Source organism: Oryctolagus cuniculus, chromosome 18 (genome assembly GCF_051225735.1).
Source record: "Oryctolagus cuniculus isolate XC-2025 breed Fujian yellow rabbit chromosome 18, ASM5122573v1, whole genome shotgun sequence".
NCBI classification, from domain to species: Eukaryota; Metazoa; Chordata; class Mammalia; order Lagomorpha; family Leporidae; genus Oryctolagus; species Oryctolagus cuniculus.
The window spans coordinates 27,023,225-27,039,634 of record NC_142884.1 but is presented as its reverse complement, the minus strand read 5'-3'; the positions used below and the strand labels follow the sequence as shown (position 1 = coordinate 27,039,634).

Genomic DNA, 16,410 nt, shown 5'->3' with positions numbered 1-16,410 from the left:
CCTCGTTGCTCCTCATCTGGTCAAGCTCTCTGCTGTGGCCCGGGAGTGCAGTGGAGGATGGCCCAGCTCCTTGGGCCCCTGCACCCGCATGGGAGACCAGGAGGAAGCACCTGGCTTCGGATTGGCGCAGCGCCAGCCGTGGCGGCCATTTGGGGAGTGAACCAACAGAAGGAAGACCTTTCTCTCTCTTTCTCTCACTATCTAACTCTGTCAAATTAAAAAGAAAAATAAATAAATTTAAGATGATCCGTAAGATTCGAAAAAACCTGACAATTTTTCCAAAGTCCACCAAAGCGGGCACTCGATCCCACCCCATCCCATCTTCTGGGAGTAGGGGGTACCCTCCCGCTCCTGTGGCCGGGAAACTCATTCCTTCACACTAAAGCAGCAATCAAACCCTGCCTGTCTCCTGAGTGCTGAATGAGAATGGCTTTCCTGCTGGGAGAAAACAGAGCAGGGTGCCAGGACTGGGTCGACAGGGAAGTAGACCTCTTGGAGGCGGCCATGTCTGTAAAGACCGAACGAGGAGCGTGGAGGCGAACAGCCGCAGGGTGCCTGGGGAGCGGGTGGAGAGCCCACTTCCTCCTACTGCAGTCATTCGCACAGCTGGGGCTTGGGTGCCCGGCAATGCCCCAAGCTCCACCACAGCGCTTCCGCCCTCACCGTCGGGTCTGTGCAGCCGTCGGCCACTCCGCGCCCTTCCCGCCAAACCCACACCCAATCAGAAGGCGCCCCATATCCGCTGGCTGAGCATCAGCCAATAGGAAGCAGGATCTGGAGCCTTGGCCCGCCTTGAGGGACTCCGGACCAATGACTGCCCCCCAGCGAATCTGGGGCAGCGCGAGGCAGCTACGGGCGGTTGGGCGCGCGTGCGCCCTGGTGGCTCCTGGCTACGGTGGCAGTTGAAGTCCAGTAGCGGCGACAGGCGGCAGCGGTGAAGTTCACCGTGGTAGGGTCCCGGGGACGGGCCCAGGCCGGCGGGCGGAATAGGCCGCCGCTTGGGGCGGCCAGAGAGGAGGGTGGGAAGGAGGCCGGGGCAGGACGCGGGCGGCCCAGGGTGTCCATGGTGCTCTCGGGTCTGAGGGCAGCGGTGACCGGATGAAGGCGGATTGCCCTGGGAGTCGGTGGCTAAGCGCCCGGCACAGCCGGGTGGGGAGAGGGAGGGAATTTTTTATTTTTTAAAAGTGATGCCCAGCCGGCGCCGTGCTCACTAGGCTAACCCTCCGCCTAGTGGCGCCGGCACACCGGGTTCTAGTCCCGGTCGGGGCGCCGGATTCTGTCCTGGTTGCCCCTCTTCCAGGCCAGCTCTCTGCTGTGGCCCGGGAGTGCAGTGGAGGATGGCCCAAGTGCTTGGGCCCTGCACCCCATGGGAGACCAGGAGAAGCACCTGGCTCCTGCCATCGGATCAGCGCGGTGGAGGGTGAACCAATGGCAAAGGAAGACCTTTCTCTCTGTCTCTCTCTCTCACTGTCCACTCTGCCTGTCAAAAAAAAAAAAAAAAAAAAAAAAGTGATGCCTGTGGCGCTGATGGAGTTAGGCAGGATCAGGGTTGTCAGTCTCTGGAAGTAGCGGTGGGCTCTGAAGCCTGGAGGGCGCTTATCCCTGCTCCTAGAGGGGCCCGAAGTGCCTTTGTGCATGTAGCCATGGCTGTTTTTCCTATTGTAAATTTCCACTGAGGGGCTGCGCTGTGGTGGCGCCAGAGATTAGGCCGCCCCGCCTTGGGACTGGCAGCCTCGGTGAGCGCCGCTTCCGGTCGTGGCTGCTCCACTGCCGATCCAGCTCCCTGCCCATGTTCTGGGAAGACAGTGGAAGGTGGCCCAAGTCCTGCCCAGGTAGTTCCAGGCCCCTGGCTTCGGCCTGGCCCAGCCCTGGCCTTTGCAGCCATTTGGGGAGTGAAGCAGCAGGTGCAAGATCTCGCTCTAATTCTGCCCTTTTCCAGGTCTTTTAAAACAAAAATCCAACTGAGAAGTTCTAAAAAGTTGTATTCTCCATTTTGTTTGAAAGACAAAAGATCTTCCGTTTGCTGGTTCACTCCCCAAATGGCCGCGACAAGGCTGCTGGGCCATGCCTGAAGCCTGAAGTTGGAGCCTTGTGGTGGCAGCTGGTCTCCCACGTGTGCATCAGGAGACAGAGTACTTGAGCCGTCCCCTGCTGCCTCCCAGGAAGCTGGAGTTGGGAGCAGAGCCAAAACTCAAACCCAGACATTTGGATATGGGAAGCCAAGTGGCATCTTAACCAGTGTCAAATGCCCACCGTTGAGATGCTTTTTTTTTTTTTTAAGATTTTTTATTTATTTATTTGACAGGTAGAGTTAGAGACAGTGAGAGGGAGAGACAGAGAGAAAGGTCTTCCTTCCATTGATTCACCTCCCAAATGGCTGCTACGACCGGAGCTATGCCGATCTGAAGCCAGGAGCCAGGTGCTTCCTCCTGGTCTCCGATACGGGTGTAGGCGCCCAAGCACCTGGGCCATCCTCCCCTGCTCTCCTGGGCCACAGCAGAGAGCTGGACTGGAAGAGGAGCAACCAGGACTAGAACCCGGCGCCCATATGGGATTCCGGCACCGAAGGCGGAGGATTAGCCAAGTGAGCCACAGCGCCGGCCCTTGAGAAGCTTTTAAAAAGCTTATTCATTGGGCGGCACTGAGCATAGCAGGTAAAGCCTCCTCCTGCAGTGCTGGCATTCCAGATGGGTGCTGGTTCTAGTCCTGGCTGTTCCAATTCCAATCCAGCTCTCTGCTATGGCTGGGAAAGCAGAAGATGGCCCAAGTCCTTGGGCCCCTGCACCCACTGGGTGACCCAGAAGAAGCTCCTGGCTTTGGATTGGCCCAGTTCCAGCTGTTTTGGCCATTTGGGGAGTGAACCAGCAGATGGAAGACCTCTCTCTTCGCATCTACCTCTCTGTATAAATAAATAAATCTTTAAAGTAAAAAGCTACTCATTTAAAAGCAGCACATGGGATCCTAAATAACTACCCAAGTCTGAATAATCCTAGTTTGTCAGCTTGCACTCAAACAGTCCCAGCAGTGTTCTCTCCATAGCAGAGAAGAGAGAAACATTCCCTCTGTTAGTTCACTCCCAAATCACAGCGACAGCCAGGGATGGGGCAGGCCAAGCCCCAGAGCCTGGAACTCAGTCGGGAACTGCCACATGGGTGGCAGGGACCCAGGTACTTGAGCTGTCACTTGGCAGCCTCCCAGGGTGCAGAGTGGTGGGCAGCTGGATTAGCAGTGTCGCGGGGACTCAAATCAGGAACTCGGATAATGGGATGTGAGCATCCCTTTTAGTAGCACTGTGCCAGATGCCTGCCCTGGAAATGGTTTTTATTGAGATGAGAGCTTACTAAAGAAATGTACAATTGGGGGGTGAGTGTTTAGCAGTTAAGATGCCGGTTAACAAGCTTGTGTCCCACATCAGAGTATACAGGTTCTATACCCAGTTCTGGCTTCTGACTGCTGAATCCTGACTCATGCAAACCCTGAGAGGTAACTGGACTCCTGCTGTCCACATGGGAGATCTGGATTGAGTTTCTGGCTCCTAGGCAGTTGTGGAGTGAACCAGGATATGGGAGTTCACTGTCTCTTGTGTCTAATTTCAAATAAATTTTTAAAAAAGAGTTATTTAGTTGAAACACAGACTTACAGGGAGAGAAAGGGAAAGATAGAGATCTTCCATCCACTGGTTTGCTCCCCAAAAGGCCGCAACAGCCATGGCTGGGCCAGGCGGAAGCCAGGAACCAGGAGCTTCATCCGAGTCTTCTACATGGGTAGCAGGGGCCTAAGGACTTGGGCCATCTTCACTGCTTTCCCAGGCGCATTAGCAGGGAGCTAATCAACAGTGGAGCAGCTGGGACTCGAACCAGTGCCCAGATGGGATGCTGGAATTTCAGGCGGTAGCTTACGCATTATGCCACAATCCTGGCCCCTTCAGTAAATTCTTTTTAAAGATTTATTTATTTATTTGAAAGAGAGGCAGAGAGAGAGAGAGAGGGAGAGGTCTTCCATCCGCTGGTTCACTCTCCAGATGGCCACAATGGCTGGAGCTGCGCCAATCCAGAGCCAGGAGCCTCCTCCGGGTCTCCCACACAAGTGCAGGGGCCAAAGCACTTGGACCATCTTTCACCGCCCTCCCAGGCCGCAGCAGAGAGCCGGATTGGAAGTGGAGCAGCTGGGACTCAAACTGGCGCCCCCCTGGGAAGGCAGCAGAGGATGGCCCAAGTATTCCAGCTACCCATGTGGGATACCTGGAATAAAGTTCCTGGCTCCTGGCTTTGGCTTAGCTCAGTCTTAGATGTGGCAGCCATTTGGGGTGTGAACCAAATCCTTCTCTCTAACTGCCTTTCAAATAAATACCTATATCTTTCTGTCTGCCTTTTCAAATAAATACTTTTTTTAAAAATAAAGAAGCCAACACTGGCACCATCTAGTTCCGGCTGCTCCACTTCTGATCCACCTCCCTGGTAATGGCCTGGGAAAGCAGTAGAAGATGGCCCAAGTGCTTGGCCCCTGCACCCACGTGGGGCACCTGGATGAAGCTCCTGGCTTTAGTCTGACCCACCCCTGGCCATTGCAGGCATTTTGGGGAGTACGCCAGCAGATGGAAGCTCACTTTCTTTTTCTCCCTCTCTCTCTCGACTGTGCCTTTCAAATACATAAATAAATCTCTAACAAATAAAAACTATAAAGTAAAATCTAAAATTAACCCAGGTGAGGGTCACAATGGTAATTTATAGTGACTGTCTTGAAAGCAAAGAATAATTTTCTCGGATGCTCTGATTAGAGATGGAAATGGCTGTTCTCCATCCCCATTTTATAAATGAAGAAATTGGGGATTTATGGATGTCACAGATCTTACTTGGATGTTACTGGGGCAAGCTGAGTAGAATGCCAAATAAGGCACTTTGTGAAATACATGGTACCTGGATTTAAGTGTAAGGCAAAATAATCTGTCTTTTCCTCTCTCTCTTAACTCTGCCTTAGAGATAAATGAGTAAGTTATTTAAAAAGTAATATGGATTCAAAATGGTGTCGTTAAGTAGACTCAAAAGGGTTTTTCCCTGAATGTTGGTGGATTCCTCCCTTGGAGGAGTGAGTTCCTTTGTATTGGAGAGCTTTCTGTGGGCTGGCATGGCACAGTGGGTTCAGTTTCCACTAATAACCCCAGCACCCCATACTGGAGCCACCAGTTCAAGTTCTGGCTGCTCAGCTGTCTGCTAATCAGCCTGGGAAACCAGTGGAAGACGGTCCAAGTTCTTGGGCCGCTGCCACCCATGTGGGAGACCAGCATGCAGTTCCTGGCTCCTGGCTTTGGCCTGGCCCTGCCCTGGCTGTTGCAGCCATTTGGGGAGTGAACAAGTGAATGGAAGATCTCTCTTTGTTCTCCGTGTCTTTCAGGTAGATAGACATTGTTTTTTAAAAAAATTCTTTCTACTTTAAAAAAATGCTTCCTTCTGAGATTATTGCATTATGTTTATATTTGAATGCCTCTGCAGACTCTGATATTTGTTGCAAATACAGTAGGAAATAGGACTTCAAGTTCTTAGGATTGTAGATTAGAATTGAATGGGTGAGCACCTCAAATTTGATGTGATCTCTATGAGTATTTGTGGTTTACAATATCCACAAGTCGGGGTGGATATTTGGTCCAGAAATTAAGATGTTACTTGGGACACCCACATTCCATATTAGTGTCTGGGTTTGAGTCCTGCCTGAGCTTCCAATTCCAGCTTCGTGCTAATGCACTCCCTGGAGGCAGCAGATGTCTCCAGTACTTCCGTCAGTGCCTTGCACAAGGGAGATGTGAATTGAGTTCCGGGCTCCTGGCTTTGCCTGCCTCCCAGCCCTGGCTGTTGCAGGCATTTGGAGAGTGAACAAGTGGATGGAAGATCTACCTCTGTTCTCTGTTTCTGTCCCTCTTCTGCCTTCCAAATAAAGATTTTTTAAAATGGGGCCGGCACTGTGGTATGGCAGGTAACCAGCCACTCTCTTCAGTGCCAACATCCTGAATGGGCGCTAGTTCGAGACCTGACTGCTCTACTTCTGATCCAGCTCTCTGCAATGGCCTAGGAAAACAGCAGAAGATGGCCCAAATCCGTGGGCCCCTGTACCTGTGTAGGTCTGAGACCCAGAAGAAGCTCCTGGCTTCGGATCAGCCTAGCTCTGGCCGCTGCAGCCATCTGGGGGGTGAACCAGTGGATGGAAGACCTCTCTTTATCTCTGCCTCTCCTCTCTCTGTGTAACTTTCTCTCTTTCAAATAAATAAAAGCATTTTAAAAATAAAATAAAATTGAATAAATCGCTAGTGTATGTCCAGTCAGGCTCCTGGCAGGAAACAGATGGTCCATTCAAAATGGGTGCCTTGAGGAGAAGCTAAGCAGCATAGATATGGATAGGGTTAAACCATGAGGGCAGGCGTTTATTCTTGGGCTGAAGATACCAGTTAGGACATTCATGTCCCACGCTGGAGTGCCTGGCTTGAGTCCAAGCTGGTCTGTGCTTCTGATCCAGCTTCCTGCTACTACACCTGGGAAGCTGTAGGTGATGCCCAGATGCTTGGGTTTCTGGCCAGCATGAGGAGATCCAAATGGAGGTCCTGGATCCTGGATTCTACCTGGCCCAGCCCTGGCTATTAGAGGCTTTCGGGGGATGAACCAGTGGATGGAAGATGTTTCTCATCTCTGCCTTTCAAATAAATAAAAATAAGTTAATTAAGAGTCATAAAAAAGCATCAAAGGACAGTTCTGGGTCCCAGCATGCCTCATGCCTGGGAGCCGTTGCACTCCTGGGCTTGAAGAGGTCGGAGGAGGAAGTAGTTACTAGCAGTTGAGAAGGCAGCTGTATGAAGAGTGCCAAATGCTAAAGACTGGGGCTTTGATAAAGGTTCTCAGTGAGTCCCAGCCAGTATGTAGGGAGGGAGCCAGGGACCAGGCTCCTGACCACACTGTCTAGTCGGCTGCTGCTGCCTGTATGAGGCCAGAGGCCAGGGACTCCCTCTGATGCTGACCACATATGTCAGCCTCCCGAAGCACACAATGGGATTGAAACGGCAGACTGGATGTGGGAGGGCAGGTGGCAGACACATAGTGACCACGTGGGACCTTGCCCATTCTTTCTCTCCCAATTCACATTATCTTTTGATCAGGCACAGTTCACAAATGCTGTGTATTCAGAGAATTACTGTGGCTGGCCATAAGAATGAGTTCATCTATTTTTTTTGAAAGATCGTTTATTTGAGAGAAAGAGAGAGAGGGAGGGAGATTTTCCATCTGTTGGTTCATTCCCCAGATGGCTGCAACAGCCAAGGCTGAAGCCAGGACAGTAGCTTCATCCAGGTCTCCTATGAGGGAGACAGGAGCCCAAACTTGGGTCATCTTCCACTGCTTTTCCCAGGCTGTTAGCAAGGAGCAGAATCGGAAATGGAGCAGCTGGGATGGGAGATGATGTTGCAGGCAGCGGCTTTACCTGCTATGCCACAGTGCTGGCCCCGGGAATTCATTGGCCACCAACTTTTAAAATAATGTAATTTTTGTGTGATGGCAAACATTTAGGTTCTAGGGCTAACTGTGGCACTTAATAGCTAGAGTGAGCAAGGATACAAGGGTGACCTAACCATTGTAGAAAATGAAAGTTGAAAAAGCCCTAGAAACTGAAGCGTTATACACTGTGAAAGTGTTTCACATGCCCTGTAGCTGCAGCTTGCCTGACAATGAGCGAGTTTCACGTTTATGTTCTGGTTCCCAGCACGAGTGTATCTCTATCCATGTGGCGCAGGCGGGCGTCCAGATCGGCAACGCCTGCTGGGAGTTGTACTGCCTTGAACATGGCATTCAGCCCAACGGTCAGATGCCAAGTGACAAAACCATCGGTGGCGGTGGCGGTGATGACTCGTTCAACACGTTCTTCAGTGAGACGGGGGTGGGCAAGCATGTGCCCAGAGCCATGTTTGTTGACCTGGAGCCCACGGTGGTTGGTAGGTGCTCGGGTACCAGAGGGTGGGATGCCCAGTGTGGGCTCCCCTGCAGAGAGAACAGCTGTAGGAGCCCATGCTGTTGTCGAGTGAGAACCGAAAGGTTCACGATGCACAGTCTGACTGTGCGACTCGGCAACCCCTGACCCACAGCTGCTCTGCCGGCACACGGTGGGCTGCGGAGAGATGTGCCGGGGGCTGCCTCGGCCTTGGTCAGGTGGCTTCTGCAGACCCCGTGTGTGCTGGTTCCCTCCCTGCCGCCGTGCTCTGTGTGCTGGTGCATCTCCCACATGACAAGGTCAGCGTAGAGCATTCGTGTGGTTCTCCCAGCTTAGAGCCCAAGGTCGTGTGAAGGAGAGCTGCAGAGAGATGGGTGTGCCAGGGGACAACAGTGTCACAGCCTGGGAGGCCCAGAGCACCTGGGCAACCCCGACAGGACTGCCCAGCCAAAGCCACACTGACCTAGGCACTGCCCAGTTTTAAATTATTCCTTGAAACAAATCGGTCCCCGTGTGAGGGGTGAGAGCTGCTCTCCCTTCACCGCAGCAGGGAACTCTGGGATTCCTTCGGTGTGTTGACCTCACCCGCTGAGATCCACGAATTGCATGGGTGGTTTTGCATCACAGACGTTTTCTGAGACACTTGAGCCCGTGGGGGCTACAGGGCACAGCGTGTGCTTTGTGGAACTGAGCAGGGCCGGCCGCGCCGTCTCAGTGAGTACAGCAGGCCCCGCCTCCCTGGTCTCTCTGCAGACAAAGTGCGCACGGGCACGTACAGGCAGCTGTTCCACCCGGAGCAGCTGATCACCGGGAAGGAAGACGCGGCCAACAATTACGCCAGGGGCCATTACACCATCGGCAAGGAGATCGTGGACCTCGTGCTGGACCACATCCGCAAACTGGTAAGGGGCGCCCTCGTCCCGCATAGCCTTGGGTTGGCAGGGGAGGTGGCTCCCCAACACTCAGGCCAGGATCAGGAGCCCGACCTGGTCTGCAGAGGCCTCTGCGGAGGGTGCGTGTGCGACTCACTGTGGGTCTTATCGTGTGCTTCTTTGCTTCTGCTCTAACACGTGTTCACCGCAGACGGTCTGAGTCTGTGTTAACTTGCAGAGGCCGAGAGAAGTGAGCCTGGTAGGGGGCAGGTGGGCGGCACGGCCTGCCCGGACCCGGCTCACGCTGTGTGGTTTCTCGCAGGCGGACCTGTGTACGGGGCTGCAGGGCTTCTTCATCTTCCACAGCTTTGGGGGTGGCACCGGCTCCGGGTTCGCATCTCTGCTCATGGAGCAGCTGTCGGTGCACTATGGCAAGAAGTCCAAGCTGGAGTTTGCCATCCACCCAGCGCCGCAGGTTTCCACGGCCGTGGTGGAGCCGTACAACTCCATCCTGACCACCCACACGACCCTGGAATATTCCGACTGTGCCTTCATGGTGGACAATGAAGCTATCTATGACATCTGTCGGCGCAACCTGGACATCGAGCGTCCCACGTACACCAACCTCAACCGCCTGATCAGGCAGATCGTGTCATCCATCACGGCCTCCCTGCGATTCGATGGGGCCCTGAACGTGGACTTGACGGAGTTCCAGACCAGCCTGGTGCTGTACCCCCGCATCCACTTCACGCTGGCCACCTACGCCCCGGTCATCTCGCCGGAGAAGGCCTACCACGAGCAGCTGTCCGTGGCCAAGATCACCAATGCCTGCTTTGAGCTGGCCAATCAGATGGTGAAGTGTGACCCTTGCCATGGCAAGTACATGGCCTGCTGCATGCTGTACAGGGGTGACGTAGTCCCGAAGGATGTCAACGCGGCCATCGCCACCATCAAGACCAAGCTCACCATCCAGTTTGTGGACTGATGCCCGACCAGCTTTAAGGTAGGCCTGGGCGTTGGGAGGTGTCACCCCATCAGCGGGCAGCAGACCTCCGGGAGAAGGCATACTGTGATTAGCAGGCTGCGTGCCCTGACACACCTGGTTTGCGTCTTCATGCCCTTTGGTTTTTAACCTTGTCCACAATGATTTTCCCCATAGACAAAACTATGGATTCCACATTTGTAAGCTCTGATGAGTTCCCATGTATTGGGGGAGTTTCGAGTTCCAGATCATTCAGATGGAAAATGACATGAGAAACCCAGAGCAGTGTGTCTGCCGTTTCCCACGTGGATGGCTGTGCTTCCTCTGATCACCCACCACTTGTTAGACGCTCTCGGCCCCCTTGATGACAGCTTGACACAGATGACTTATTTTTTTCTTTCAAGATGTATTTTATTTATTTGAAAGGCAGAGTTACAGAGAGGCAGAGGTAGAGAGAGAGAGCGGTCTTCCATCTGCTGGTTCACTCCCCAAATGGCCACAGCTGCCAGAGGTGGGCTCTTCCAGAGCCAGGAGCTTCTCCCAGGTCTCCCACATGGGTGCAGGGGCCCAAGGACTTGGGCCATCTGCTGCTTTCCCAGGCACATTAGCAGGAATCTGGATTAGAAGTGGAGCATGGGCTGACGCTGTGGTGTAGCGGCTAAAGCAGCTGTCTGCAGTGCCAGCATCTCATATGGAGATCATTTCAACTCCCAGCTGCTCCACTTCTGATCCAGCTCTCTGCTGTGGTCTGGGAAAGCTGTGGACGATGCCCCAAGCCCTTGGGCTCCTGCACCCGTGTGAGAGAAACGGATGAAGCTCCTGTCTCCTGGCTTCAGGTCAGCACAGCTCCGGCCACTGCAGCCATCTGTGGTGCCCCTTTGCCCCCGGGGTGCTGACGTGGGGCAACTTCTGCTCACTGGGAAGCAAGGGAGGTGGAGAGGTGAGGACAGGACCACAACAGGCACCGCGACCTCCCTAGTGGGCCAGGGAAGGACCAGCTTCATCCTCTCAGCCCAGGGAACTGGGACGGGAAGGGAGGGGCTGGTGACCATGAGCACAGGGAGCCTAGGGCCAGGCAGGGGCTCTTGCTGCCAGTGGGGGCTCCGGGCCTGTCAGAGGTCCACCTTCGTGGGTGTGGGGCAGCGCCCCCACAGCGGTTGTGGGGTGCCTGTCTTGAGCAGGGCCAGGCTGCCCAGGGCTGAGATACCTATATCCCCATATCAGCTCTGCCCAGGACGTCACCCTGGAACTAACGAGTCCGGGTGGCCTGCCTGAGAGATGCTCAGTGCTGTGAGTGTACACCTGGGGCTCAAGGCACCTGGGACCCCCACACCCCTCAGGGTCCCCCACCGCCCACCCTCCCCCCGTGCCCTGGCCTCCTGAGGTCATGCGCCCCACCTCACCCCTCCTCTGTCAGCCAGACCCAGGCCATCTCTCCACCACTCTGCTCCTACTTATTCTCCAGGTTCTAGCACAACATGGAGGCAGAAGCCCTTATCCCCATGCTAAGGTGGGCTGCTGAGTCATGCCAGAGACAGCCCAAGATGGCTCCATCCCTGCAAGTCACCGGAGCCCACCCTCCAGCCACGGGGCCTCTCTCCCTGCATCTGTGGGAACAGCCTCCAAGTCCGACTCCTGCCCCAGGCCCCACTCCTGCCAGCACAGACCCGGGGGCAGGGCCATAAGCTGCACCCTCCCTGTGGTCTGTACTGCGAGAGCCCACAAGCAGGTTCAGAGCCACAGAGACCACATCCCTGGCCACCCTTCAGACTAGGTCTTCGTAAGCCTTGAGCCTAGCCCTGAAGCCAGGCACCTGCTGGACAACTGCCCACATGCTAGGCTGGTGCCCCAACCCTGTGGACACAGCTCTGGAGTGGCGATGGCCAGGCTGTGTTGCCTGGGAGCATGGGGACCCGCAAGCCACCCCCTCTACTTAACAGAAACAGAGGCCTCAGAGTAAGAGTGCCCAGTGCTTGCCCCACGTCCAGCTCTGTCTCTGCCTGCAGTCCTGAGTCCCAGAGTCACTCGGCTCTGGCCAAATGCTGACCAGTGCCTGCCTGTGACCACAGCTGGGCTCAAGGTCGGGGCCCGGGGACAGGTGTGCCGCCTCATGTTGGGGTTTCTGACCCCAGTCCCGCCCTGGGGTGAGCTGGGGTGCGGAGGACTCACTGCAGGAACCCAAGCCTGTCAGGGACGAGGCAGCCGCCCTCATCGTCCTCTTCTTCAGTCTCCAAAAGTGCTACTCCTCGGAGTCCCTACAGCCGAGAGTGTACCCGGATAAGAAGTCACTGGGGGAGCTGTCTGCCCGTCCCCTCTCCCCGTGTCCCCAGGGAGGCGGGGTCTGGCTCTCACAGGCACAGTCCTTGAGGCAGGGCCCCACCTCCTCCCTCAGCAACCTGGCCCGTACCTGCTCATATTTCATGATGAGCGCTACTCTCTCCTGGGCCCTCCAGGACCTCAAGGCATTCACATCCAATCTGTAAGACACACACGCACATGGGAGCCAGCACTGGGGAGCCCACGGGAATGCTGACCTGAGGGCTGTCCCCCTGGTCAGAGGGGGGGCTGCCACACAGCCAGGCAGGCGGGAACCTGGTGTCTGGGTCCCTGGAGGATGACTTGTGCAGAGCTCAGGGACTAGGCACCGTGGGGAAGGACAGCCCCCACCTTGCCTCCCCTGCCCTCGGAAAGGATGCTCCTCCCCCAGCCTGGCAGCCACGAGTCTTCCAGGGAGCCCAAGTCTATGGGGCTCCCCGGCCTGCTCCCAGCTCCCGCATCTCTGGGGCTCTCAGAGCTGGCCTCCCTGCCCCACCTGATACCAGCTGACCCGACACCTATTCTTGAACCTGTGTCCAGACTCAGACTCACACCAAGGCCCATTCGACACTGGTGACCAGCAGAGCGGGACGAATGAGATGACTGTAATCACGCTCTACACACAGGGGCAGCACTCAGAGCTCCGCCACATTGCCCATGGAAACCGGTCTGGGAGACCAGGGCCACCCACCTAGGCGGGACCTTCCCCACGCCACAGCTCATGCAGAGAGCAAGTCCCACTCACCTCCATCGAGAATCCATGCGATTCTACCAAATGTGCCTCCTGCCTACACTACCAACTGGTCAGTTGGGCAGTAGACGCACTACTGGCCTCTGGTCGCCTCCCAGCCCAGAGTGCGCATCTCAGTGACTGTGATATCACAGAAGTCTGCCAGCCAATCCCTAGTGGCTCTGCTGTGGCAGGGCTCAGGGTCCTCAGGCCTGGCTTCATTAAAGGTCACCAGAAGTGGGGCCTGTGTTCTCCCCAGGGCCCAGGTGAGAGGGCAGGGCTCTGGCAGAACTGCCCCGGAACCAGGGGTGCCAGGGCCCTCTGCTACCGGCCGTAACGGTCCCAAGTCTCAGGCAACCGGCACCTCCCGCCACTCCTTTCTGCCTCTGCAATTGTATTACAGCACAACTGTGAAGGCCTCTTTCTTAGAACACAAGGTCGCATAGGGAGTCCCACATAGACCTGTCCCCACACTCCGGGGCTGCCCCTGCCATGACCTGAACTGAGACTCCCAGGGTGCAGCCTCCTGTCCTACCACAGGCCCCACCCCAGCACTGCCACCCTCTGCTGCCCCTCCTGCTCTGTTCCAGCCCTTCTTCCCTGGAGTTGTAGGAGGTGGACACAAGGGTCCTCTGGGATGGAGGGCAGGGGAGCATGGCCCAGCCTGTCCAGAGTGGGAACCAGGGCCCTGTCCTGGACACGGGCCAGGGCTTCAGGCACAGAGCACTGAGAATTCCTGGGCACCAGCACCTGAGCCGCATGCTGGTAACACCGGGCTGCTGCTGACCATCAGGACAGGGACAGCATGCGTCAGGCTGCAGGCAGGATTAGCCACAGGCCCGTGGCTCCCCAGGGTGCTGATCACAAGGTTGCTCCCCCTGGGAAAGTGGCTCAGCCCTCCCCCAGCACCTCCTTGGTCCTGGGCCACACACTGCCCCTAGCCTGCCACCTTGGGGCCACAGTCAGTTCTTTTCCCTTCAAGGGCCCACTGCTCTGCCTCTCTGCCCTCTTCCTCTGCCCTGGCATGGAGACCACAGGGTGCAGGGGCCCTGGTCACCCACACACCTGCTGGCCTCCTCTGTGGAGTGTGAATGAGTGCACCGCTGTGTCGTGTCCAGAGATGCTGTCCAGCAACACTTGGGTTTTAACTGATTCTTTTATTCCCCCTCCCCACTCAGCGTCTCCGCTTTTAAATTGCATTGTAAACTCTTTTGGAGATTCACAAAGTGCTGTAAAATAACACAGCGAGTGCTGAATGCGGACCACTCAGCTTCAGCTGTCAAATGTTCCTAATTGGGTGGAGGATGCCCATTCGTTTTCCTTTCTCTGCCTCAGTTCAAACTCCAGATGCCTAGGCTTAGTGTTCTCCACATTGCGTTTTCCTTCACTGGGGGGGAGGTTTGTTCCCCAGAGTCCGTGTGCAGGGAGCATGGGTGCATGGGCCCCAACCCAGCTCCTGCATGGACGGGCGCTGGCCTCCTGGGGTGGCTTAGGGTGCACAGGGGTGAGTTCCCATTGTTGTTGCTACAAATGTTTCCTTATTATCAAGGTGTTGCTACAAATGTTTAATTCGTGGATCTGGGGGGGTGGTTGCTTCCATCCACTGTTCCCCTCACCAGAGGCCTGCAGTGGCCAGTGGCTGAGGCCTTAAAATAAATAAATCTTTAAACAATAAAAATTAAAGTTCAAAATAAAAGCAAGTTCCTCTACTTTTCTCCCTCTTTCTCTCTACATCTTTGACTCTACCCGCCTCTCCCTGCACCCCCATGGGATGTTGGCCACCATGTTGGAGGAAGCACGAAGGCCCTCCAGAACTGTGAGCCAATCAGCTCGTGTGGCTTGCACATCGCCCCAGTCTGTGGGATTCTGTCACAGCAGCAGAGAGCGGACCAAGACACCTGGTGTCACCTGTGTCCTCACTGCACATAGATTTGCATCTGTCGGACGGGGTGTGGTGGGACACAGCCCCAGGGTCCCACAGGTGGGGTAATGAGGGGGTCTCTAGTCCCCAAGCCCTCCCGTCCCCTGGGCTCCCTTTCACTCCTGCAGAGGCAGGGGTCCCCCATTGCTCCTCTGTGGAGGGAGCTCAGTGAGCACAAAGAGCAGGTCCTCCCTGGGGTAAGTGCTTTAGACAGAGTTTGTGGCACCAAGAGGGCTGTGGGACCTTTAAGAGGCGGGCAGAGTAGGAGGTTGCTAGGTGAGATGGGGTGGGGCCCTGGGAAGGGGTGAGTGCTGGGCTCCCAGAATCAGGGCTGGGCCAGCCAAAGGCAGGAAATGCATCTGGGTCTCACTCCCTCGTGGGTGATGGAACCCCAGTGCTTGGACCACCACCTACAGGCACCACCTGAACCCCCGAGTGTGCATTAGCAGGGAGCTGGAATGGCAGCCAAGGAGCTGGGAATAGGACCAGGCCCTCTGATTGGGGATGTGGGCAACCCAATCCGGGATTTCACCTCTGCCTGGTGCGCCCATCCTGACGCATTCTCTCTGTGAAGGCAGCCCAGGTACAAGTGTGGGAGAAACAGGAAAAGGATCAGCCCACCCTGCCCCCACCCCAGCAAGCCCCTTGGGACAGGAGCAGCCACTCCACCCTGTCTGGGCCTCCCAGCAGCTCATTGGTCACCAGGATGTCACAGATGCTCCTCCCCAGACAGCCCTGTGCCGAGTGCCCTCAGTGAGTTGTGTCAAAGCAGGGGGCAGGTGGCAGATCCAGGCTCAGAGGGCACAGACAGGCGTGCGGGGGGCCTGAGACAGGCGGCAGCATCATGACCACAGGGCTGAGCCACCACAGACACCCAGATCCTGGGTCCACTGTGCGGGAGACCCCACGCGGGGTGTGTTTGCGGGGTCACAGCTGCATCCACAGTTGGGGGTTGGCACTGGGACCAGCTGAGGCAGGAGAGAGGATTTCTGGATCATGGCCAGGGGCGTTCATGCCCCCTGAGCTTTAGGTCTTCCTGTCCGGTCAGGGACCTCTTCCCACCCCTTATGTCCCTTGGGCCTGGAGGTGGGAGGTCTCATATCCATCTATAGGTGGGCACCACTGCCACCGTGCATGGCCTCACACTGAGCAGCCTAGCCGGTCTCCCTGCAGAGGGCGGGGCAGCAGAGTGGCAGCTGCTGTGCAGTGTTGGGCACGCGCCCCGGCTCTGAGCCGCAGTGTGCTCACGGTGACGCTGGGACTCTCACTGCCACTCTGAAGGTGGCTGGCCGGCTACGCCTGGTCAGTGACGCATGTGCCCTGAGGATCTTGGCCACGGCGACGGAGATCACACTCCCACCCACCCCGCCCCACACTGCACCCCTGCAGGAACAACACGGACAGCCCTGGATCCAGCCACCACTGGCAGTTATGGCAGCCGGCCCCGCTGCACTGCCCGCCTCCCACACCCACGCCTGGTGTCCGGTCCAGCACTGAGCAGACTCTGTGCAATGCGAGCTTTTATTGTTGCCTCCTCCAATGAGAGGCCGGCAGGCAGCAGGTGGGCTGCACCTGCTGACCACGTAGGTGTGGGACGGCCCTGGGTCTTCTGGCCGGGAGGGCTCCC

At 56.2% G+C, this 16,410-nt stretch overlaps 1 protein-coding gene across 1 annotated transcript; it reads left to right on the top strand.

Moving 5' to 3' along the window:
- The first annotated feature begins 834 nt into the window (after positions 1-834).
- Positions 835-9,822, top strand: LOC100350046 (tubulin alpha-3 chain). The gene is given in 5 exon segments (XM_008274599.5): positions 835-949; positions 7,738-7,966; positions 8,716-8,864; positions 9,157-9,567; positions 9,569-9,822. Coding segments are annotated over 4 exon segments (810 nt in total). The 5' UTR covers positions 835-949; positions 7,738-7,839; the 3' UTR covers positions 9,692-9,822.
- The last annotated feature ends 6,588 nt before the right edge of the window (positions 9,823-16,410 follow it).